At 38.3% G+C, this 25,192-nt stretch overlaps 1 protein-coding gene across 2 annotated transcripts in view; it reads right to left on the bottom strand.

The window, feature by feature from the left end:
* Positions 1-24,019, bottom strand: part of LOC115628108 (proline-, glutamic acid- and leucine-rich protein 1) — a 43,217-nt gene extending 19,198 nt beyond the window's left edge. Inside the window, exons 1-2 of one of the 2 annotated variants that reach the window (XM_030524089.1) lie at positions 23,752-23,767; positions 23,086-23,307 (exon numbers count right to left, since the gene is read on the bottom strand). Coding sequence is in view for 1 of the 2 variants with exons in the window: in XM_030524088.1 (XP_030379948.1) it covers positions 23,752-24,001 (250 nt within the window). In the remaining variant the exon portion in view is untranslated. Of the gene's footprint in view, positions 1-23,085; positions 23,308-23,751 lie in introns of both variants that reach the window. The other variant, XM_030524088.1, reaches the window with a different exon arrangement.
* Positions 24,020-25,192: the final 1,173 nt, after the last annotated feature.

The following is a 25,192-nucleotide window of genomic DNA, read 5'->3' as shown; positions in this document are numbered from 1 at the left end:
CTATTATCACGGGCACTGTAACTGATCACCAGCCACACTTCAATATTAATGCAACTGAGTGGAATGTTCCTAAGGACGTTCCCTTGACTGACCCTCTTTTTTACAAATCGCAACGTAGTGACATTTTGATTGGAGTTGGTCTCTTTTTTGATATGATTTGGAATGGCCAAATTCGAATGGCCAATAATTTGCCAATGCTTAAACAGACCAAACTTGGTTGGGTTATATCTGAAGGCTACTCGAGTTCATCTTGTAAACATTCAGTTCTCACATCGCTCATCTAATCTGAAAGTAGTCGGTCTCAGGAAAGCTCACTCAACGATCTGGTTAAATGCTTTCGGGAGATAGAGAACTGCTTCGACTCATTGCCATCGATGTCGAAAGAGGATACTCTTGCCGAGTTGCTATTTAAAAAGAATTATCAGCGATTTTTTGATAACGGCCAATATTCTGTTCGACTTCTCCCAAACTCTGACTTTAAAGTTCTTGGAGACTTCTATTCTAGCGGTCTTCGACGTTTAAAGGCTTAGAGATGAAATTGGAGTAAAACCCAGTCATAAAGGCACAGTACTCTTCGTTCATTAAGGAATACAGTGATTTGAGTCACATGTCTCTAGCTTTAGATACGCCTGGATTACCCCAATTGTTTTTACCTGCGTTCAAAAGTTGGATAGTACCAGCACCAAGCTACGCGTTGTTTTTGATGGTTCGGCAAAAACAACAGGATTTTCTTTGAATGATCTCTTATTAACGGGCCCTACAATTCAACCAAAAATCTTTAATACTCTTTTGCGTTTTCGATTTTTTAAGATTGCTTTATGTGGTGATATTTGCAAAATGTACCGATGCGTACGAGTGTCCCACCCAGACGAATATTTGCAGTGTATTCTCTGGCGCAACGACCCCAAAGATGAATACAAGTATACAAACTTGAAACGGTCACGTATGGGACAAGATCTGCAGCTTTTTTTTTTTTAGCAATTCGTGCTATGCACTAATTATCGTACGATGAGGAGGCATCCTTTCTCATTGGTGCTGATGTCTGTCATGTCTGGAGGCAATTCACTTGAAATGGTTGTGGAAATCCGATGTCAAGTCAAAGACTTACTGTCTAAGGGTCATGTTCCGATACGAAAATGGTGCTCTAACGATCCGCGCGCTCTTGAAGGCGAGCCAGAGCATCAAAAAGCGCAGTTTTTGAAACTTCATGATGGAACAGATATTGCAAAGGCTTTGGGCTTGGTATCGGACCCCAGTATGGACAATTTGCTCTTTAATTTTTCGGGAATTTTCAACTGCGTCTCCAGTCTCCAAGCGATCTGTATTGTTAGTAATTGCAATTTCGCCTATAATAACAAAATCGAAAATCTTTTTGCAGGCTTTATGGAAGAAAAATCTAACCTACCTATGCATTTGGAAACTGTCTGGTCAGAGCTCACCACACAGCCGTCGATCGTCCAAAACTTGCGTTTTCCTCGTTTTGTTATGCTGCCGGAAGCTTCAATACAACTGCACGGTTTTTGCGATGCCAGTCTAACGGCGTATGGAGCTTGCATCTACGTAAGGTCAGAAGCAAATGGATGCATCTCTTCGCGATTGCTTTGTTCAAGGTCTAAGGTCGCGGCCTTAAAGACTTTGACTGTTCCTAAACTAGAGCTGTCGGCGGCAATTTTATTATCCACTTGCATGGGATTTGCACTGTCGGTCTGACTCGACAATTGTTTTATCATGGATTCGAGAAAAGCCTTCTAACTTCAACGTTTTCGTATCCAACAGGGTGTCGCGGATCCAGGAATCGATCGGGCACGCTAACCGTCGAGGAAATAAGAATGGGCACTTTATTTCTGCTTCGAAGTATTCAATGTGTGCATTTTGCTAATGAATACAAAGCTCTGCAGGCTGATAAGAAAGTTTCATCAAAAAGCAAACTGCTTTCGCTAAGGCTTGAAATGGATTCAAATGGATTGCTTCGGGTTGGTGGTAGACTCCATAACTCATAGTTGGACTACGACGCTGCTGCTTCCTAAAGGGCATCCGGTCGCCGCAGCTGTTATTCGCTATTATCATGAAAAATATATGCATTCTGGGCCTCAGAGTCTTCTTGCAACCCTACGGCAATGGTATTGGCCAGTCGGGGGACGAAATGCAATGGCTTCGGTGATTAACAAGTGCATCCGATGTGTTCGCGCAAAGCGTACATTGATGACACATATTATGGGAAACCTGCCTGCGGAACGTGTTCAGTTTTGCGGTCTTTTCTTTCACCAAGCTAAAGCTCGAAACAAGCCACCGCATTTGGAGGTGGTGCCAGACCTTTCAACTTCATCCTTCATCGCAGCTCTAAAACGTTTTATCAGTCTGAGAGGGAAACCACGTACCTATGGAGTGATAACGTCACAAATTTTGTGGGTGCAAAAAATGAACTTTTACAGCTAAAAACTGTTCCTGAGTGAGCCGTACATCGTCTCTGTTTCTGCTACCTGTTTGTCCAATGACATCGATTGGAAATTCATCCCACCGCGAGCGCCACATTTTGGTGGTTTGTGGGAGGCTGCAGTAAAGGCAGCTAACTATAGGATCTATCGTGTCGTCGGCTTCTGTATTCTCTCTCTTGATGAACTTCGTACCCTGGCCATGCTTAATTCTCGTCCACTTTGTCCAATTTCAGAAAGTCAAGAAGACTTAGAAGTGCTTACATCTGCGCACTTTTTGATTGGCTCTAGCTTTGCCACTTTTGCTGAGCCGGACATCACGCATCTACACGCTAGTCATCTCAGCCGTTGGCAAATGAAGCAAAATTTCTGAAACACCGAATTCTTGTCTCTCCTTCAGGAGAAGGGCAAATGGCGAGCTACGCTCCCGAATCTTCAAGTCGGTAATATGGTGCTGCTAAAGGATGACAATTTGCCGCCTCTTAAGTGGAGTCTCGGTCGTATAGAAGAAGTCATTCCGGGTCAGGATGGTATCATCAAAGTCGCGCTGGTTCGGACTCCTGCTGGCTTGGTCAAAAGGGCTACTGCCAAGATTGGTGTTCTGCCCCTTGAGAGTTCTTCCTCTTCCAACAGGGGGAGTATGTTCGGAGCAGAACAATTGATTTAATGTAAATTAAATGTAAATGCCTGGTGGCTTATGTTTGCTTAGTTCTTGTTAACAATTATGTTATATTTATCTTGCTTAGCTGTCTCTGTTAAATATCAATCCTCTTGCTCTTGCTCTCACTTTCAGACAGAGCTTTTATATGCAGACGAGCTTTTTTCTAACGCTGCAGTTGAACATTGACTGCAGCCAGTGTTGTTCTCGCTCCAATTCTAGACACGCTACAATAAAGTTAAGTTTAATTGAATTCGTCCCGTGTTTTTTATTAAATATAGCTGATCAAGTGATATGTATATTCGATATGCTTGCTTGCATTGCCGGTCATCATCACATCTAGCTTAGGGCTAAGCTTACGCTTGTAAATTTAGTCTTAAAATAATTTGGGTTTTAATTGACCGAAATAAAAATAATATATTTTTTTTAAATAAATAAATATTGTGGAAAATAACTAGCGCCCGAGCAAGGACCAACGACGCGCGAGAGAGCATAACGTCTTCTAAGCGTGCGATCGGAAAATATATCAAAAAGCCTATACGTCGCGTTTAATTCGATGGCCAAAAATTATTCGCGTCGTCCCGTGTAAAATCGTGGTCGACCAATAGTGCGGAACTTAATTGCTCCAATAAAATTCTAAACGGTGGTCCACACATCCTGCCAGGCCCGTCCGCAGGGTACGTTGCAGTTGGGACGTTTCGCAGGGGACTTTGTAGGGACCAGGAGAAACCAAAAAGGATGACAGCCGGATCATCGGCAAGAATGGCCACAGCAACACTCTTAATGTAAGCAAGAAAATAAGTGAAAAGTAACTGGCAAATCAAAATTATTTAAAAAGATCAAATCACGACAACTGTCAGTTTTGTTGAGTACAATTCGCCAGAAGAATTTATTAACGTAGCAGATCAAGCCATCGCCCCAGAATACGCCAGGAGTGTAGGTGACTTGGATAGGGTACCAGATATAGTGAAAACGACACGCGAATTTTCAGGCGACCCATCAGAATTTAGCTCATGGAAAAAGGGAGTTGATGACATTCTAGAAGCGTATAGTGTCTTTCAAGGTGCGCCGAAGTACTATGCCATCCTACATACTACGTATTAAAATAATAGGACCTGCCGATTCGGCCCTAGAACCATATTATACACCCCTTAATTTGCCAGCCATATCCAAGAATCTAACTCTTCATTACGCGGACAAACGCGACATAAACAAGTTAGAATGATCATGTTGGTCCAGGCCTCAAATCAATCATTGGAAGAGTTCCACCAGGCAGTCTATAGGCACCTGTCCCTTATTTTAAATAAAATTGGTTGCATGTGACTAGGTAGAGAATCAGAATTAATGACAAAGATGTACAGGTATAAAGCTCTAGACACCTTTGGGTTGCAGGGGCATTACATTTGTGCTGAAAGCTAGAGAATCAATCTTTTCGTACAAAGCACGCTGTGAGCGAGGGCCAAACCGGAAATTTCAGAAACCAAAATTTTAAACCCACCAAGACAGTACCAATACCTACAACAAGGACAACAACCACCAAGGCGCATTTTTAAAAATTTCGGCTACCAGCCTACTGCCACAATATCCACAATTCCCCGAAACCACTACCACGCCCAGAGCCTATGGACGTGGATTCCAGTGAACAGACAAAAATGGTGAATTACATGAACCAACCTCGATTCGAGGCAGGCAAAAGACCACCAGGTCCAATGTCAGAAAGTCACAAACGACAGCGGAACTTCAATATAAAGACTTCTAACGATGAGATCGGAACACAGCATTACTCACTACCATATTTTATATGCAAGATGAGGAATGGGAAACTTTTCGTGAATAATATAATTCCAAATCAAAAACCATTCAACGCTATTTCTGTAGGAGACAGCGCCCGAGTAACACATCATAAGGTAGCAAATCCTTTTAATATCAATGGCGTTGAAGTAAAATTTTTTCTGCTTACAACATTAAAATCTTTCGATGACATCTTATACAATGATAGTTTAAAAGAACTAGGTGCAGACATCAAAACGAGTGAAAATATCATGATTCTTAGAAACGGCGACAGAATCCCTCTTAAAGAAGAGATTCGAAGCCGTAGACACAATATTTCCGAAAACATCCCCAGAAAACAAAATTAAATAAATTACTTAAGTCATTTCAAGGGCTATTTGTCGACCCCAATCAAAAACTGACCTACACAACCAATGTGAAGGCAGCAACTCCATCATCGTCCGACACCCCGGTTTACTCTAAGTTTTATCAGTATCCTATGACACTGAAAGACGAGGCCAACAAACAAATAAAAGAACTTCTAGAAGACGGAATAATCCAGCCTTGTACGGGGAGCGGTAAAATTCACCAGCGTAGATTGTACCTAAAAAGGCAGTCGCCTCAGGGGAAAAAATATCGCATTGTTATCGATTATCGTAAACTAAATAAAATAATCACGGCTGACAAGTACCCCATCCCTGAAATAAACGAGGTACTTACTTAACTAGGCAATAATAAAGTATTCTGTGTTCTAGACCTCAAAAGCAGATTCCATTAAAAGAAACTGATATAGAGAAGACCGCTTTCCGTGAATAACGATATATACGAGTTTACACAACTCCTCTTCGGTCTCAAAAATGCGCCTGCAATCTATCAACGTGCGCTAAATATACTTCGAGAACATATTTGAAAAATATGTTTTATATACATAGACGATCTATATACATTTATAAAACATTTTGTCCTGACTGACTGACTGATTGGTGATCAACGCACAGCCCAAACGGTAAAAGCTAGGAAGCTGAAATTTGGACTCAAGTATCCTTTCATAGTGTAGGATGGAAAATTCGAGCTCCAAAGGGGGGAAATCGAGCTCCAAAGTTTGTATGAAAAATCTACAATTTACATCTGATTAACTTCAAAATTAATTTGTATACTCCCAAAAGAATTCCAAGAAAAAGTGCATACTTGGTTTTTTTTTCTTGAGGCCTGAAATATGGGAGTTTTCCTGTAAAAAAAATGTTGGGGCACAAAAGGAAACCGCGTCAACAGCCCACAGTCCAAACGGCAAGAGCTAGAAAACTGAAATTCGGGGTCAAGTATCCTATCATAGTGTAGGTGCGCACTTAGAAGGGATTTTGGAAAATTCGAGCTCCAATGGAGGGAAAACGAGCTCTAAAGTTTGAAAAATCTTCAGTTTTCCACCAATCGAAATTTGTGGTGGAGCTTGAATTAATGGGGTTTTAATATTTATTCACCTTTTCAAATGAAAAGTTTGTGTTATAAATTTTTTCCGATCGATTTCAAATTTGGGGACTGTAATCTACGTAACTAAATCTACAACTTTGCGTTCAAGGATTTTTAAAATATGCATTTTACAAATGCAGACAGAACAAACAATACAAAATATCATACATATGTATGTTTGTATATGATTTGTTCTAATTGATCTTAATAAATTATAAGATGTTATTATTTAAATTTTCTGTTAATTGCATTCAAACTTCAATGGAATTATTGATTGTATCGATGGATTCAACTATCGATAGTTTTGATGCTCTAGCACATAGAGCATCCGACACATGCCCATCTCTAGCATCTCAGCTGATCGCATATTTACAGCGACTTATGTATGTATGTATATAGGCGGATAACGCCTGCATGAAAAATTTAAATGTATGAACATATCAGCGTTGCCGAACGCTCCAATTTTAGCGGGACGTCCCGATTTATAAATCAAAATTAAATGTCCCGCGTCGGACTTTTCGGGGATAACTCGACCGTGTGTACAACGTGCTGAGCACACAGTTAAGTCAGGACTGGCAGTCCGCCCGGTGCGTAACGAAGATATGTACATATGTACGTATAACCATACATAGTACTTATTGTACTATATTTGTTTTTTGGAAAATGAACTCTTTAAAAAACTTTAGAGAGCGCCGAAAGAAGAATATCATATAGTAAATAAACTTTTAATTATAAGCACATTTTACTTAGCCCAGCAAAGACGGGCAAGACCTGCTAGTATAATCATATTTGGAAAAGATGACAATACACACTAAAAAACTTAGCCACAAATCCAATCCAAGTAAAGTCACAGCGATAGCGAACTATCCCTGCCCTAAAACTTTGAGAGACTGAAAATATTTACTGGGCCTTTCCGGCTATTACAATAGATTTATACAAAATTACGCTAAATTAGCTAAGCCCCTTATCTCTCTTTTAAGAGGTGAGCATGGACATGTATCCAAAAGATAGCCATCGAAAAAACTTATTTTATTAAACGAAGAGGCACTATAAGCCTTTAGAAAAGTAAAGAGTAGTATTATGTGAAATGACATAATTCTCCGTTATCCGAATTTCAATAAGAAGTTTCACCTGACTACTGATGCCCCTCATTTTGCAATAGGAGCAGTGCTCTCGCAAAATGATGACCAACCAATGCTTGACATAATTTGGGAACTCAAACATCTCAAAAATTACCTGCACGGTAAAGCAAAGGTAAAGATCTTTACAGATCATCAACCTTGAACTCATTCTATAAGTAGTTGGAATGGAAATGCCAGAATAAAGAGGTGGAAGCCCTATAAAGCAATAGACACAAATTTTTAATACCTTTCCAACGTTTCACAGACACGTAATAAGACGACCATCTTACTCAAATGACGACATATTCGGCATACTCAAAAGATATCTAAACCTTTCCGTAATAAATGGCATAACAACTTCTGAAGATATGGGAAAAATTCAAATACGACAGGTAGCCAACGAACCCAGAGTTAAAGGAAACTTCAATACCTAAGCTCCTAGGACACACTTTAACATTTACATCACAGAAAAAAATCTTGTGTTAACTGCAATAGATACATTTTCTGAACTGTCTCATGGCAAAATAATAAAGTCTAAAGCAGTAGAGGACATTCGCACTCCTCTGCATGACCTCCATTTCTTCTTTGAGGTCTCAATTCGGCAGCTATAACATTCATGGTTCGGGACCAATTTGGTATTGAGAGATTCAAAGCCCCACCATATAAGAGCTCGGTCAAAGGACAGGTGGACCGTTTTCATTCCACCCTGCCTTAACAAGGATAAGGTACATCCAACCTTTCAGGAACTATAAGACAGAAGCGTTTATGAATACAATTCTACAGTTCGCTATGTAACCAAGAAAAAACCCTTCGAAATATTTTTTGGTAGTGTTGACTATGGACCCAAACAATACGAAGAGTCCAGACTAGATAACATAAAGCAATTACAGATAAAACAGGCTTAGGACTTAGAATACCATAATAAACAAGTAGAGAAGCTAAAGTCGGAAGTCCCGACTTTGAAATACTCTGTACATATCTGAAGAATAATTATAAATATATGGCTATAACTTCCTTTTAAATCGGCCTGTCAATATTAAACTCGGCATACGGACTCATAATTACTAACTGTAGGCATTTTCCGAATTGTGGAAAATCAGTGATTGCGTAGGAGAGGGGGGAGGGAGGGAAATTCCAAAATACACATTTTCTGCGTATTCACATAGGACACCTGGGACTAAAATTTGGTGTCCCTAGTTCTTATAGTGTCTGTGATATAGGCGATTATACGAATGGAAAATCAGGAAAACCCCCATAGGGGAAAGTGGGGGGTAAATCACAAAAATAAAAAAAACTTTTGTGTCTCTAGCTCTTATAGTCTCTGAGATCCAGGTGTTGATACGGACAGACATAGATCGACTCGTCTCGTCATGCTGATCAAGAATATATATACTTTGTGGGGTCTGCCACGCCTCCTTCTGCCTGTTACATTTTTCAGCTCGCGCAAACCTATTTTACTCTTGTACATTTCATGTACAGAGTATAAAAAGAATCAATAACATGACAGAATTGAGTAACCAATTTGCTAACGCAATAAAAAAAGATGTTATTTGAGCAGCGAGATAGCCATAAATTACCAATCAAGTCAGAATACTTGTAATTAAGGAAGAAATTATCAACATAAAATATGCCATACTATGCACTATGGTCCCACAGCGGCATAAAATCGAAATGGTTTTTTCGGCAAAATCAATTTATTTTATTCAAAATAGTCTCCTTCTGCTTCAATACAGCTTTTTGCACGATCCAAAACCATGTCGAACGAGTGTTTTAGCTCGTTGGCCGGTATGGCCGCCAGTATGTCGGTGCAAGCCTTTTGAATGGCCTCTACGTCTGCATAACGCTTTCCTTTCATGGGCAATGCATTTTTCCGAAAAGGTAGAAGTCGCACGGTGCCATTTCAGGTAAATACGGCGAATAATCGGTCACAAGCGTCGATCGATGAGAGCAATTGTTGGTCGTCAGTCAATTTGTGCGGAACAAACCGTGCACACACCCTTCGTAAGCCCAAATGTTCGGTAAAAATGCAATAATTCGATGTTTTGGAGATGTTCAATTCCATTTCCATCAATTTCAATGATGATTTTGGCTGATTTTTGATGAATTCACGCACAGTTTCGACATGTTGATCGTCATTTATGTCCTCACGACCATAAACTTGTTCCATCAATTCGTTTCGGTAAAAGTTTTACCAATTTAAAAACAAAATTTAATGTTGGCTCTTTGTTCGAAGCTCATTTTCGCACCGATAACACAAACATACTGACACTTAAAATTCAATAACTGCACTTCCAATCCATGAAATGTCATGTCACTGGAAAATCGATAAAGATAGGAGATTCTAACGCACCAGTCGACATATAGATAGCGCCAACAGTCCTGTTTACTTTCGAACGCACCTTGTAGAATCAATTTCTAATCCATATCGTGGCGTCATTGTATGTGTGCTCATGTTATCCAGTATTTTGTGTGTGTTTATTTAGCAGCAATGTATACCAAAGTAATTGTGTTTTGTGGAGTATTACTTTCGCAGAGCGCGTCAGAGCGTGGAGCTAACAATGTCAATGTCTTAACAAAAGTACACAGATTCATAATTATTAAGTCTCCTTTGCCCGTTTTCGAAAAAATCGCTTCCATTGCAACAAAACTACTGTTTGGGCGCGTAGAAATTATTGACATTTAGAGCACCAACATAGACTCAAAAAACGCATTTAAGCAGTATATATTGCAGAAAATTAATGTAAAAATCGTAGATGAACATAACACTATGTTGATATCGGAAAAAATAAAAGCCTTCGCCAATTATATTAAAAACCACAAGCCGAGTTGTAATGAAACTCTATAGAAATTCAAAAAAACACACGAATTGTTTTGCTTTTAACATGGTTGTAGAAGTTTATGGTCATTTTGAGTATTGATTAAAAACGCTACAGTCGAGCAATCCCGACAGTGAAATACCCTGTACCCAGACAAACTTCCGGCACTAAGTTATATGCGTCCCTAGCGGAAGCAAAAGGAAGAAGAGCGAACTTGATGCTGCAATTTGTAGGCATAGTACTGGACTGAAATTATTTGGCTAATAACTTTTCTATAAATTGATCGATTTCGATTAAATTTAAAATGAAGCTAGATACCGATAGATGTAAATAGAATCCGCGTGAAAAGTTTTGTTTATGTAGCGTTCGAAATGTGGACAGTATTGACAATGTTCTGTATAGGAGAGAGTACCTTATCAACTTCTGTAACTCAACAATTCAAATAAACCAGAAAGAAATAAGCAACGTGGAGACCACTATAACTAAGCCGATTCTACCCTTAATGCAAATAACGCCAACAGGGATGGAGCGGCTATGAATCCTGTCGCTAGAAGCCCTAGGGGGCTTCACATCAACAGTACGGAGCAACACTCCGATCACACACCTCGGCCAGCAGAATAACGTTCACCACCCTGTTCGCCATATCCATATTGGTGGCATCTGCTCTGCATTTCATTCGGCGTAAGAATAAGAAGGTGGTACTCTAACTAGGTCCAACCACAGCACCAACAAGCGTGGAGACCGCCATGTAACTCACTAGCAATCCTGGAATATCCCAGATTGTGAAACTCCCAATTTAACAATACCCCATACTTCTAAGGGATCGTGAGGACAAGTGCCAATTAAAGGGGGAGAAGTTAAGAACGAAAATTTTGAAACCAACACGGGTCATCGTGCCAAATAATATTGCAACATAAAATCGCATTGTTTCCTGCACAGGCCAGGCCAAAGCTCGCTTGCATTGCCGGTCATCGCTACGCTCACGCTTGCTGCCGTCAACAACAACGCCGTCGCAACCGGTCATCACTGCGCTGCCACTTGCTGCCACAGCTAGCACACACCTAGCTTAGGGCTAAGCTTAAGTTTGTAAATTTAGTCTTAACATAATTCACGAAACGAAAGGTCTTAATTGACCGAAATAAAAACTATATTTTTTTCAATAAATAAACATTGTGAAAAATAACTTATATATACAGGGGTGCCACAGAAATCTCTTCCACCCAAGTTTCGCCTCAAAACCAATTCTCGGTGCCACAGAGATGTTTCTTTTTGGGATGTTTCAAATCTTGTTTGCTTTGCTAGGAGTTTTAATTAAAAACACTAACAAAAACATTTTTCGAAATTTCAAGAATTACGGAAGTTATAAGGAAAAATACAAATAGCGGGGGAGTGGAGGGGTGTATCAGAATAAAAAAAACAAACTTGAACTGCCTAGGGCTTATAGGCACATTGATACCAAGTAAATTAGCAAATTACTAAATGTTTACTTAAAACACCAGCATTCACACACAGCATCCAAAACAGCCGCTCAATAGAGATGCACCATTGGCCCAACAGAAAATTACATTTTTCGAACATCACAATTTGTTGAGTTAAGTCTAAAATTGTGAGTCAAACGAAAGTTAAAAATGAAATATATAATTGACGCAATTGTTATTTCAAATAAGTACCACATAACTGTGTATTAATTAAACAAACTTGGCGAAAATTGTGTGTCGCCGATTGGACAAGTTCAAATGCTAATTTTTGCAATACATAGATCGCCACCACAGGTCGCAATTTTCATCAAATTTATGGAAGTACTTGCGCAAAATTCCAAATGATGTTAAAAAAATTTAATTTATAATAAGCAACATTATTTTGTGGGGTCAGATGCGCTTCTTAAACATTTGTGTTGTATTTTTCCAACAATTAATTGGCGTTTCCGCAAATGCTCGCGGGCTAATATTAATGCAAATGGCATATTTGTTTTCTACTTAATGTAGTACGTTACAGAATGTAAACACAATTAGTCGGTCAAATGAACTCGTCGACAGTCAGCTGTTGCTGGCAGCTCAGTGCCTTACAGGATCTATACAAAATTAATCTGCGTCAAATGTGAGCGTCGACAGTTAGCTGTTGCTGGCTTGGAGGGGAAGTTTGCAAAAATGAAATCTTTTGAATTTCTGTGACACCGACGTGTTTTTTGGGAGTTTTCAAAAACAACTGTAGCCGAAACCACAAGAATTTTCTGTGGCACCTCTGATAATTAACTCGTGTTGTCTGGATATTAGGAGAGTCTACATACCAAGTTCGGTTTTGTATTTATAGAAATTTGGACAGTATTGACGATAAAATTTTCATGTCGTACTCTGACCTATCATCACATCTGAATCTTCAAGCTGACCTAAATGAATTGCATTTGTGGTGTTCTAATAACCTTCTGTGTATGTACGTACGTACTTTACATGATGTGAATACATGTTGGGAATAACACCTTACTTTGGATTGGTGTCTTAGCATTTCTTTAGCATTATGCATTTTAAATATTAGACTTAATAATATGACATATTTTTGAATTAAAAGTTTTTAAAATTAATGCAAAGATATGATCCTAGGTTATTTTTAAGCCCCGTAACCAAAGGGTACAATAGTTTCGGGGACATATACTTGTAATATGCACAGAACAATACAAATTTTTATGAAAAATCGATGTATCGATGTTAAGTTTTTCGATACATCGCTGCATCGATGTTTGTCATTGGGATTTTCGTTTCCCATGTAAAACATCGATGTTCATATCAGATTTACATCACTATTACAAGAGTATAGTATATTAGGTTTGCACGAGCTGAAAAATTTAACAGGCCACAAACTATATATATTTTTGATCAGCATGACTAGACGAGTCGACCTAGCCCTGCCTGTCTGTCCGTCCGTATGGTCACCTAGATCTCAGAGACTATAAGAGCTAGACACCAAATTTTGCACAAAGATGCCTTATGTGTGTACGCTATACGTTTTTTTAATTCTTTTTATTTTATTTTTTTTAATATTTTTTTTTAATTTCCCACCCACTTCCTTCTATGGGGTTTTTTCCGTAACGCCGTTCGTATAATCACCTATATCTCGGAGACTATAGGACCTAGGAACACCAAATTTTAGTCTAAGATGCTTTATGTGAATACACAGTAAATATGTATTTTGGAATTTCCCTCCCTCCCCCTCTCCCATGCAAATCGTAATTCCCGTAATTCTTGGAATCTCGAACTAAAATTTTCCAAATACCCCCAGTTAGTGATTATGTGTCCGTATGCCAAGTTTCATTATGATAGACGGATTTAACAGGAAGTTATAACCATAAATATAATTGCTACCCAAGCGCTGTCAGCAACTGGTGTTTATGTTGGTGCTTTGATTGACTGCAAACATGCTCACACAGACACGAATAGACATGCATACACTCACATAGACGCAATTGCTATGTAAATGTGCAATTATACACCCTTTACGTGAGTTCGAATACCGGTAGAGGTAAAATCGATCAAATTTTTGTTTTAATTTCTTAATTTTTTTAAATTTCTATAATTATTCTAAACATATGTACAGAGTATTTCAAAGTCGGGACACCCGACTTTAGCTTCTCTACTTGTTGATAATAAATTATGTTTTAACAGCCATATTTCAGTTATTGTCACGAAAGCAAGAAGACTTCAAGCTTTTGCAAAACGTTGGTCGAAACAGTTTGACGATCCGTACACTACGAAATCATTGTACATTGTACCTTGGTTCGCCTTATCACGGAATATTGCTCTGGCGTGTGGAGCCCACAATATAATGAACAACAAATGATGATTGAATCTGCTCTTACTGTTTGCTCTTCGGAGTCTAAATTGGGACCAGCACAGTTCAGGAGTCACCCTCCTTCACAAACTTCTTTCTGGTGATATAGACTCCCCTTTCCTTCTTAGCCTCGTAGACTTGGCAGTTCTCTTAAGATTTACTCGTGAATTTTGTGTACCCTTGGATTGCCTATTTGTAGATTTAACTTTGCTTTACATGAACCCTTTCATGTGTTGTGTATTACAACACAAGCTCACCAATTGCCTTACGCAAGGCCGGGGTACATATTTTACCTTTTCGCATGATTGATTATGTTTTCTATTGGCCAAATTTGATTAAAATGCGTTCTCATAACTAAAATCTACAAAAACTTACTTGATTTGTATAAAAATATACCGAAAATGCAAAAATGTTAACCTTTTTTATAATCGTTGCTAATTAGCTGGCACGGCAAAATCACACAACTCAACTTAAAAATTGAAATTAATAATTCAAAAGGAATAGTTAAAGAGGAGATGAGTGGTGATTAGGTACCGTTAGATCAACTGTAGTTATTATGAGAGTCGAAAATTCCCTTCAATTCTAGTCGTTGTTAATTAGTTGTCCCAGTCAAACCCGAGGTATGGACAGGAAATCGCTCATTACAAATATTTGAGTTGGAAAATTAAATTCAACTGTGGTTTGTTTTTAAGTTCATGGGTCTCACATACAGATTATGTGCACAATTTATGGAGCACTTAAAAAAATGGAGAAAAATGTTGAAATCCTCAACCGGTACCATCGTTGTTAATTTGTTAATTGTACAGCTGTTGACAACTAGCTGTATGTGTCCGTATGCCAAGTTTCATTATGACAGATCGATTTAACTGGAAGTTATATAGCATAGACGCAATTTTTATGTAAATGTGCAATTAAACACCCCTTACGTGAGTTCGAATACCGAGAGAAGTAAAATCGATCAACACTTTTATTTTAATTTTCTTAATTTTTTTTATTTCTATAATTATTCTAAACATACATATGTACAGAGTGTTTCAAAGTCGGGACACCCGACGTTAGCTTCTCTACTTGTTAAATGCAATTTTTGCTTTAGTTTGTTGTTACCTATATATATAAAACAGTTTGTCCTGACTGACTGACTGATTGGTGATCAACGCACAGCCAAGAGCTAGGAAGCTGAAATTTGGACTCAAGTATCCTTTCATAGTATGTTCGACCACCCTTGCTGAAAATTCAATCAAATCAGATCATTGATTCGTTTGTTTTCGAGCACACCAGACTCGGTCACTCTGCTTATTGTGGTCGGTTCCAAGGAGTACCGGCCTTGATTGGTTTGCTTTCAAACAGTTCAGGATCGGTCACTTCGATTAAGATGAATGGGTCCTGATCGAATCAAACCAGACTTTGCAGAATGAGCGTTTGATCGAACGAGTATAGTGCCGTTATTGGTCGAGTATTGTTTGGGTATTGCGCGAGCTATACTCGAGTATTGCGCTGGTTTTACCCGAGTATGTCTCGAGTATTGCGCGGGTATTACGAGTCGTTCTAGCCCTGTCTGTCCGTCTGTCCGTGTGAACACTTGGATCTCAGAGACTATAAGAGCTAGAGACACCAAATTTTGCACAAAGATGCCTTATGTGTGTACGCTGTGCAAGTTTGTTTTATTTTTTTGAAACCGCGTCAACAGCCCACAGCCCACACGGTAAAAGCTAGGATGCTGAAATTTGGGCTCAAGCATCCTATCATGGTGTAGATGCGCACTAAGAAGGGATTTTGGAAAATTCGAGCTCCAAAGGGGGAAAACGAGCTCCAAAGTTTGTTTGAAAAATCCGCATTTTTAGACGATCGACATAAAACTTGGTTTCTGAAATCAATAAAAGAATACAAAGAAAACTGCATACTCGGTTTTTAAAATTTTTTGTTGGAGCTTGAATTATTGGCAAAACGCCAAAAGTTTACAGTTACCGTCGCTAGGCAACGACTGCGTAAGCGATAGTAAAGCAGAAACCGAATAACGAAGCTACGCACATTCTGCTTCGCATTGCGGGCAGATGTATGTATGTATGTATATGATTTGTTCTTATTGATCTCAATAAATAATTAGATTTTATTATTTAAATATTCTGCTTATTGCATTCAAACTTCGATATTTTGATGGTATCGGTGGCTTCAACTATCGAAAGTTTTACTCTAGCAAATTGAGATGAGAATTGTCAGTGCTTTTTGATCGTGGCTCATCGCTGCACGGCATTGACACGAGTGCCGTTTTTCATATTCCGAGTTTGTGCATTAAAAATGTGTGAATTTAAAATTAGGATATACCCTTAAAATTATTCCCCTTTTTTGCACATAGTCTATCTTAAAACGTTGCGTTATCTCTATATATAAAACAGTTTGTCCTGACTAATTGGTGATCAACGCACAGCCCAAACGGTAAAAGATGAAATTTGGACTCAAGTATCCTTTCATAGTATCCATCATAGTGTAGGAGCACACTAAGAAAGGCTTTTGGAAAATTCTAGCTCCAAAGGGGGGAAAACGAGCTTTAAAAAATATTAGTTATAGGGGCCATGTTCGTTTAACGAAATAGTTTGGCAAGAACAAAAATGTAACGGACTACTGAATAATTTTTTGTCACGAACAGAAAATGTTCATTTAAATACCTTAAATGCCTTCCTACTGGTAACTTATAAGGTGAAAACATATGGGTAGGTTATGCAAACAAAATAAATACAATTGGAAACATTATATTGAGCCGGGTTAAGACGGGCAATACCTGCTAGTATATATATATTTTTATATTATGATTTTTAACATGGTTTTATTTCTTAAAAAAAGGCACTCCAATATCTTTAAAAAAAAGAAAATTAATGTAAATTAAAATAGCATAACTTTTTTTAATTTAAATAAAATGGAAGGTATTTCTTTTCGCTAATAGTTTTGTTGGCTTCTTTAATTAATATGCATATACATACTTGTATATGGAGTTACTATTGAACTAATAGCCGAAAAAAAATAGAAAATGCAAGTGCACCCGTCGATATCATTGGTCATTTCGGTCATGCGGGCATGATTGTAAATACGACGTTCGATCATTTCTTGCACGCAGGCAAAAAGTTTCGGTCACCGCCGCTCATTCTGAGTCTTTGCAGTTGTGAGTCGAACTGACTGGTTGGTGAGCGTTCGTTCACAACCGGTCATTGCTTGCATTCATGCAAAAAGTTTCGGTCATAACCGCTCACTTCTGAATTTTTGCAGTTTTGATTCGAACTGAGTGTTCGTTGAGGGCTCGTTCGCAACCAGTCATTGCTTGTCACTATACCCAAATGAAATAATCATACCGGGTATGTGTAAATACTCGTGTATGACCGAAAATGTAGTACTCATTGCAGTTCTCTGAAGTGCACTAAGAAGGGATTTTTAAAAATTCGAGCTCCAAAGGGGGGAAAACGAGCTCTAAAGTTTGTTAAAAAAAAATCCACATTTTTCAACCGATTGACCTAAAACGTGGTTTCAATAAAAGAATACAAATAAAACTGCATACTCAGTTTTTTACATTTTTTCTTGGATACTAAATTATTGGAGCTTTCTTGGGCCACAAAAGGAAACCGCGTCAACATTCCACAGCCCAAACGGTAAAAGCTAGGAAGCTGAAATCCAGGCTCAAGTATCCTATTATAGTGTAGGTGTGCACTAAGAAGGGATTTTGGAAAATTCGAGCTCCAAAGGGGGGAAAACGAGCTCCACATTTTTCACCCGATCGACTTAAAACGTGGTTTCTAAAATCAATAAAAGAATACAAATAAAACTGCATACTCGGTTTTGATCTTGGAATTGGCTTGAATTATTATTGAATGAATAATCAATAAACCTATATCTACAAATTGACATTCAACGATTTTTGAAATATGTATATAAATATGTTTCTTACTTGCCAGATGCAGCAACAATAAATACCAAAGAACGCAAAATATCTAACAGTTGGGGACATCACATAAACACACACAGTGACACACTCAAACAGTCACAAACAGAGATGGACAAAGTCGATGCTTTTTATTGTTTGACGCACATCGCTGCATATTCCAATTACGTGCGTGTTCGTCTTGACTCAATAAAGCACGAAAAGACACGAACGTGAAAATGCGATATAAATAACAAGAAAGGAATGCTAAAGTCGAGCAGGCTCAACTCTTAAATACCCTGTACCACCCCACAAAAAAGTAATTAAATTAATTAATTAATTTAATTTAATTAATTAACTAAATTAATTTAATTAATTAACTAAATTAAATATAAAATATTCCATGCATGCATACATACATTTACATTTACATCAGAATCGTGCCTTATGCGTGTTTGTGTACTTGTACATATGTATGTATGTGTGCATTGGGCCTGGTTATATGGCTATAACTTTCTTTCCGATCATTCTATCATAATGAAACTTGGTATACAGATATATATTTACTAACCTAATATGACTACCAAATTTTAGTTCAAAAGAATTACGGGAGTTATAGAAAATCGGTAATAGGGGGGGAGTGGGGGGGTGGATCAGAAAAAATGAACAAACTCGTCCTTTCTCGGTCTCAGGAGAATCTGTTTTCCAAGTTTGGTTATTCTAGCTCTTATACTTTCGGAGATCCTTGCGTTCATACAGACAGACAGACAGACGGACAGACGGACATGGCTATATCGACTCGGCTTGTCATGCTGATCAAGAATATATATACTTTGTGGGGTCTACCAAGCCTCCTTCTGTGTGTTCCATGTGCACTCGCACAAAACTAATATACCCTTGTACCCTTTGGGTACAGGGTATAAAAATAAAAAAAACACGACCGTTATATAATTTAAAGTTAGAAAATACTCTAATACTCTAGTTTTTTCACAAAGTCTATCTTAAAACATTGTGTTATGTACAGGGTGCGCCATCTTTTATGTCAGTATGTAAATATTGAATAACTTTGTCATTAGTGAACCGATTGACTTGAGTAGACCAGTGTTGAAAACCTCAGTTCAAGAAATTATACAGAACCTAATGAAATAAAAATATCTCATACTTGAAAAGCGGTTGTTTATTTTCAAAGATATTCAATGTTTACATGCCGACATAAAAGATGGCGCATCCTGTACATACATGTATTTTATTGTTGAAAAAAGCTAGGGATTTGGAGCGCATAGCCAAAAATTAACAAGGTTGATGTTAACCACATTTGCATAAATTAAATTAATATTTTACGAATTTTACGAATATTTTACACTCACAATATTCATATTCACAAACACATATGGATAAGTGTTGAACTGTACAATTGAATGCATACACTTACATATAGTTGTATGTACATATAGATATGTATGTACATTCATATGAGGATAGATAGCCCCTGCATCAAAAAATAAAATGTACATATGTATGCATGTATATGGGTATGTAGGTATGTGCAATCAATGCATATCCCAAATGGGAAGCGTTAAAAAGCTGTTAAAGTGTAGGTGAGCACCAAGAAGTGGTTTTAGAAAATTAGAAATCCGATTAACTTTAAACTTGATTTATGTATTTACTCTGAGAAAGAATACAGAATAAACTGCGTTGTATTTTTGTAACTTTTCATTAAAGAGTAGAAGAAATAATTATTAGTACATATGCATATACATATGTGCGTATGCTCATTTAAATGTTGTGCAGTTGCATAAGATGACCAAATAACTTTGCCAAATTGTACAGCTTTTATTTCTAGAAATTACTGGCCTTTATTTATCGCTATCATATACATATCCTCTAAGCGGACTTCCCTTGGCCGGACAAAAGTTGGCCGACGGTGGGTGTCCGGCCAAGAGAGGTTTCGCTGTATATACTTAAAGGCACGCCTTCTCTGTGTGTTACATACATTCCCACAAAACTACTATACTCTTTCACCCTTTGGGTACAGGGTATAAAAATAACACAAACATCTTTCTTGAACTGGATATGGATATCCAGTTTTGTTTTCTAGCTCTTCTACTTTCTGAGATCCTTTTTCATACAGACAGTCCGACGTACATCGCTATATCGACGCGTTTTGTCATGCTGATAACGAATGTACTTACATACATACATATGTATGTATGTACATAGTGTCGCAACCCTGCGTGGAACTTAAGCACAATTTAGCAATAGTGCTCCAACGTTCATATGTATGTATTTATATTCCAACAGAGCAACATAATATAGTCTATTAGATTTAACTTCAATTTTATAAAATAGGTTAAGCAGGTTAATCAAACCGTCTTAAATTTGTTTAATGAAAATTGTATGTTTCTAGTGACTAGTGCATTAATTTATAAGAATTTATTTCTTGTTGCACTAGGAAATAATAATAATAATATTCCACGGTAAAATCATATACATACTAGGTGGGGTGAAAAGTAACCTCCTTGACCACCAAAATGCGCTACTATCGATAAAATGATTATGGGGCCTTATAGTCCATTCATATTTAGGTATCTCTAGTAAAATTCAGCTCGATGGAGCCCTTAGTTTTTTGTTTACAGCTGATAATTTTTGATGCTTTTGGCAAAATGGCGACCATGGAAAAAAACGATTTTCGTTCTCTGATAAAGCATTATTTTTTGAGACAGAAAACAGCAAAGGAAACGAAAGAAAAGTTGGACAAATATTATGGGGCTTATGCTCCTTCAGACTATACTGTAAAATATTGGTTTCGAGAGTTTCGTGGTGGCCGAAACTGCACTACTGATGAAGTGCCTAGTAGCAGGCCCTCCGATGCGGTTACTCAGGAAAATGTCCAAAAAATACATGAAATGGTGTTGGCTGACCGGAAAGTTAAAGTGCGTGAGCTAGCAGAGGCCACCCTTGTGGCACTGAGTGAACCCGCCATTTTTTGGGAGAGGTTCTGCATATAAAAAAGCTATCCTGCCGTTGGGTGCCGCGCAAGCTGACTTCAGACCAAAAGTATGAACGTGAGCACACTTCGAAAGAGTGTTTGGTGATGCTGGAGCGGAATCGGGTGGACTTTTGGAGTCGATTGGTGACAGTTGATGAAACCTTTATCCATTACTATGCACCAGAAAGCAGAATGAGTGCCCGGCAATGGACTGAAGCCGGCACGAGTGTTCCGAAGCGGCCGAAGGAGGCTCAATGGATCGGAAAGATCATGGCGTCAGTTTTCTGGGATTGTCGTGGCATAATTTTCGTGGACTATCTCGAAAAAGGGAAAACAATAAACAGCGAGTATTACTGCTCATTATTGGAGCGATTAAAGGCCAAAATCGCTGCGAAACGGCCTCACATGATGCGTAAAAAAATTGTATTTTTGCAAGACAATGCACCGACACACAAAAGCATAGCAACCATGGCAAAAATAACCGATTTAGGACTCCAAGTGGTTCCTCATGCACCTTATTCACCCGATTTGGCTCCCTCTGATTACTATCTATTCCCAAATCTCAAAAGATGGCTGATAAATAAAAAATTCAGCTCGCGCGAAGAGATCATTGACGCTACAGAGGGGTATTTTGCAGACCTTCCGGAAAACTACATTTCCGATGGGATAAAAAAATTGGAAAATCGCTGGATTAAGTGTATAGCCCTAAAAAGAGTCTATATTGAATAAACTAAAAAAAAAAATTAAAAAAAAATTTTTTTTCATTCCCAAGGAGGTTACTTTTCACCCCACCTAGTACTTGTACATATGTATATACACACAAGACGTATTTTTACACATGATCTAGGAAATGTTGGAAACATTCACAAATACAACTTTAAGAAAAATCATGTTTATTTATATTTAAACAAATATACTTGTATACAGCCAAATTGCACAACATTAACAACTCTAATTGCCTGCTCTTTCAATATACCGACGACTTCTTCCTGATTTGCTTCCACCGTATTAACTCTAAAGGACAGAGTGGAAAAATTTGAGAGGGAATGTAGTGGGCTCAATTTGTCCTTTAACGCAGTCAAATCAAAAGTAATACATTTCAGCGCTCGCAGAAGTCAACTCAATTTGTCACACCAAGGCACCCTTATTAAGGAAGTAGAACAAATTAGATACTTAGGCAGAACCATCTCTGCAAATAACTCGGCTGGCGCCCACATAGACCAGGCCATTTCGGATGCCAACAGTGCCTTCCTTAAGCTTTTCAGTGGCTGCCAATTTGGCGTCAGCCCTAAGCAGGGAGTTCTATTGCCCAAGGCTTTTATTAGAAGCAGACTGGAATACTCGTGCTCTTCTTTCAGCAACTTATCCAAGTCTGCCCTAGCCAAGGTCCAAAGGCATACTAATATGCACCTCAGGAAGGCTCTAGGACTAATAAAATGCACGCCCGTTCCTATTATATATCACTTAGCAGCTGAGATGCCTCCCGAATTTAGGTATAAATTTCTTACAGCCAAAGAGCTGGCCAAGGCGTTTGCCTTCAACCTGCCAATATGCGAAACGCTGTCATGCGCCAGTACGGTAAATACCAGTTACGCGAGGTATATCCTCCTAGACAGTTTGCCACCATTTTTGACCACATTCAAGTAGTCAATCCGCTCCCTCTCATTTGCCACAAAATTAAAGGAGACACCGATTTTCTGAAGGGCGCAGCGAGGAACAAACACTCCATCGATCAATCAAGCATGCATCTGATTTTCAACGAGAAAGCCTCAAGTCTGAGAAGCAGAGGATTTAAACTGTTCTTTACTGACGGTTCCGTCTCCGCGAGTCATTCCAGTTCGGCCTTCCTACACGAGGAGTCAGGGCATGTGGACAGCTTTTTCACTGATAAAATTCTCTCATCTCTCTCTTCAGATCTGATTGCAATAGAGAAGGCGGTTGACCATGCCATCCTTCTGAGCATTCCCAGGGTGGCAATCTTAACAGACAGCCGTGGCAGCGTACAAACCCTAATAAAGCAATCTCCAAACATTTCCATAGCCAACAACATTAAAAAGAAAATTAACAATTGTTCCAGGATTTTGGCACTGGAGATCCACTACATACCGGGACACGTGGGTATTCCTCAAAACAGCGCAGTGGACATGGCGGCAAAGAGGGCACCTTCATGGTAATAAAATAGAGTCTAAAAGACGCTGTGCGTACAATGTACAGATCAATACACAATGACTGGGAACAGGAGTTCGCTAGTTTCGTTGCTGAGAAGGAACGAGGCTACTGCACGCTGTTTCCGACTACTCTTAGTAAACCATGGTTTCAGGACAAGAACTGCAAGTTGAAAGCAAATAGTGTAAAATTAGTTAACAGACTGCTTAGCGGTTACTCTTTCGACAATGAAACACTCGCTAAAATGCATGTTATCGACGATAACTCATGTAACAGCTGCGGAGTTCCCGACAACGCATCACACATTATTTTTGAATGCCCAAAACATAACACAAATCGTCAACGATTCCCATCGCTAGCCAGATACAACAATGTGCACACTTTCTTTAAGGAAGAACCCGTTCATGAATATAATTCGCTAATAAACTTCATTAATGAAATAAAAGTGAAACTATAAGTTGAAGCAACGCACCACAATTTCCAAGCGTGGCAATTTCCACTTTACCAATAAGTGGGCGGCCAAATAATTCCACAATACCCAAGGGCATCGTGGTAACTTAAAACCAAAACAAAAAAACAAATATACTTGCGAGGTTACAAACTCACCCAATGCATTATAAATCATATCACCGTATAGAAATATTTCTTTTTTGTTACAAGCTTTTAGTATTAGAGAAGTCCAAACAATGCATTTTTTATCCAGTAGATTAGTAGAACACTGACCAATAAAGGTAATAATAACACGTAGACCAACAGCACGGGTTGATACCTTGGAAAGCAATAAGTCCACATTCAGTAGACTGCGACTTTTATAAAAAACCCTTCCAGATTTATTTTTTAATGTTACGTTTTCCATTTCAATATAGTTTTTTGCGTATATCCTTTAACATATATGTAAACACAAAACACGTGCACAAAGCAATTGTTTATCTGTATCGATAAGTCAAAAAATCGGCGATATAAATTTTTGTAGAGAAGTGCATTCCTAAATAAGATCAGCAAAAATTAAATGTGATTTATCACAAGTATCAACTGTGACAAATTTTTAAAAGGGGCAGGCCTAATGTAGAAGGACCACAATACTTAAAATGATTTTTTGCAAAGAATTTTCGTCACAAAAAAGATCCTTGCGGAATTAAAACGCATTTTTTATAATAGGTGTTCCACGTAATCCTACATTAATTATTATCGCTTTTCACATAACGCAAAATTGTTAACCAATTACTATTGCTGTATGCAGTGACACATCGCTGTAATTTACCTAACATAATTAACATAGCATAATAATTCGGCCGTCTGGAGGAGTCAATTAGTCAAATCTGGTCATGGCAAGAAAGTTGTGTCTACCAGAAAAAAATTTTTTACTGTTGTTTTTTTTATCCAGTCATCTCTTTTAGGGACTAATAAGTACGCAAATCTTAATCTAATACATATGTATATTTATTTAATTGGGCTGGGTGGGGATGTTTCTTCTCCGCAGTCGGGTATGGCTCCCCATAACTCGGTGCCATATGTACATATGTATGTATGTTTGTCCAAATTGGTTTGTGAACTGCATTGTACAAGAGTACTTTTTACTCCAGTTTCAATGGTGAACGGACGTTTATAAGCTAATGTATATTATAAGTGTACGGCTTTAAGCCGGTAACTTGCCGGTATGGCAAAAACGAAAGGTTCACAAATTATGTACGTACAAAGAAAGACTTGTGTTTTTCTACGTGATTTATTGGCTTAAAGAATGTGTTCGCACAGTTCGAATTCAATATTGCAAGTGTTTAATTGTAGCGCGCTACATGAAAAAGGCCGCCGAGGTAGGGACAAACAAGAGAGTGGCATTGCAATTATGCTGCTCGCAGACAGCTGCAGTGTACAACAATTTTTCTCTTAAGACTAATGCGTTAATTTCAATTATAATTCTCTATGACTATTTAAAACTAAGTGATATGCCTTTACAATAAGCTTTTAATTTCAGTTGATTTTTCTTCGCTTCAATGTGTTTACGCCGGTCTATCCAAATGGACACCAGGGTATGTGTATAATCATAAGC

This window comes from Scaptodrosophila lebanonensis, unplaced genomic scaffold, assembly GCF_003285725.1.
Source record: "Scaptodrosophila lebanonensis strain 11010-0011.00,11010-0021.00 unplaced genomic scaffold, SlebRS2 tig00000101-arrow-pilon, whole genome shotgun sequence".
Taxonomy (NCBI): domain Eukaryota; kingdom Metazoa; phylum Arthropoda; class Insecta; order Diptera; family Drosophilidae; genus Scaptodrosophila; species Scaptodrosophila lebanonensis.
This window is presented reverse-complemented; position numbering and strand designations above follow the sequence as displayed.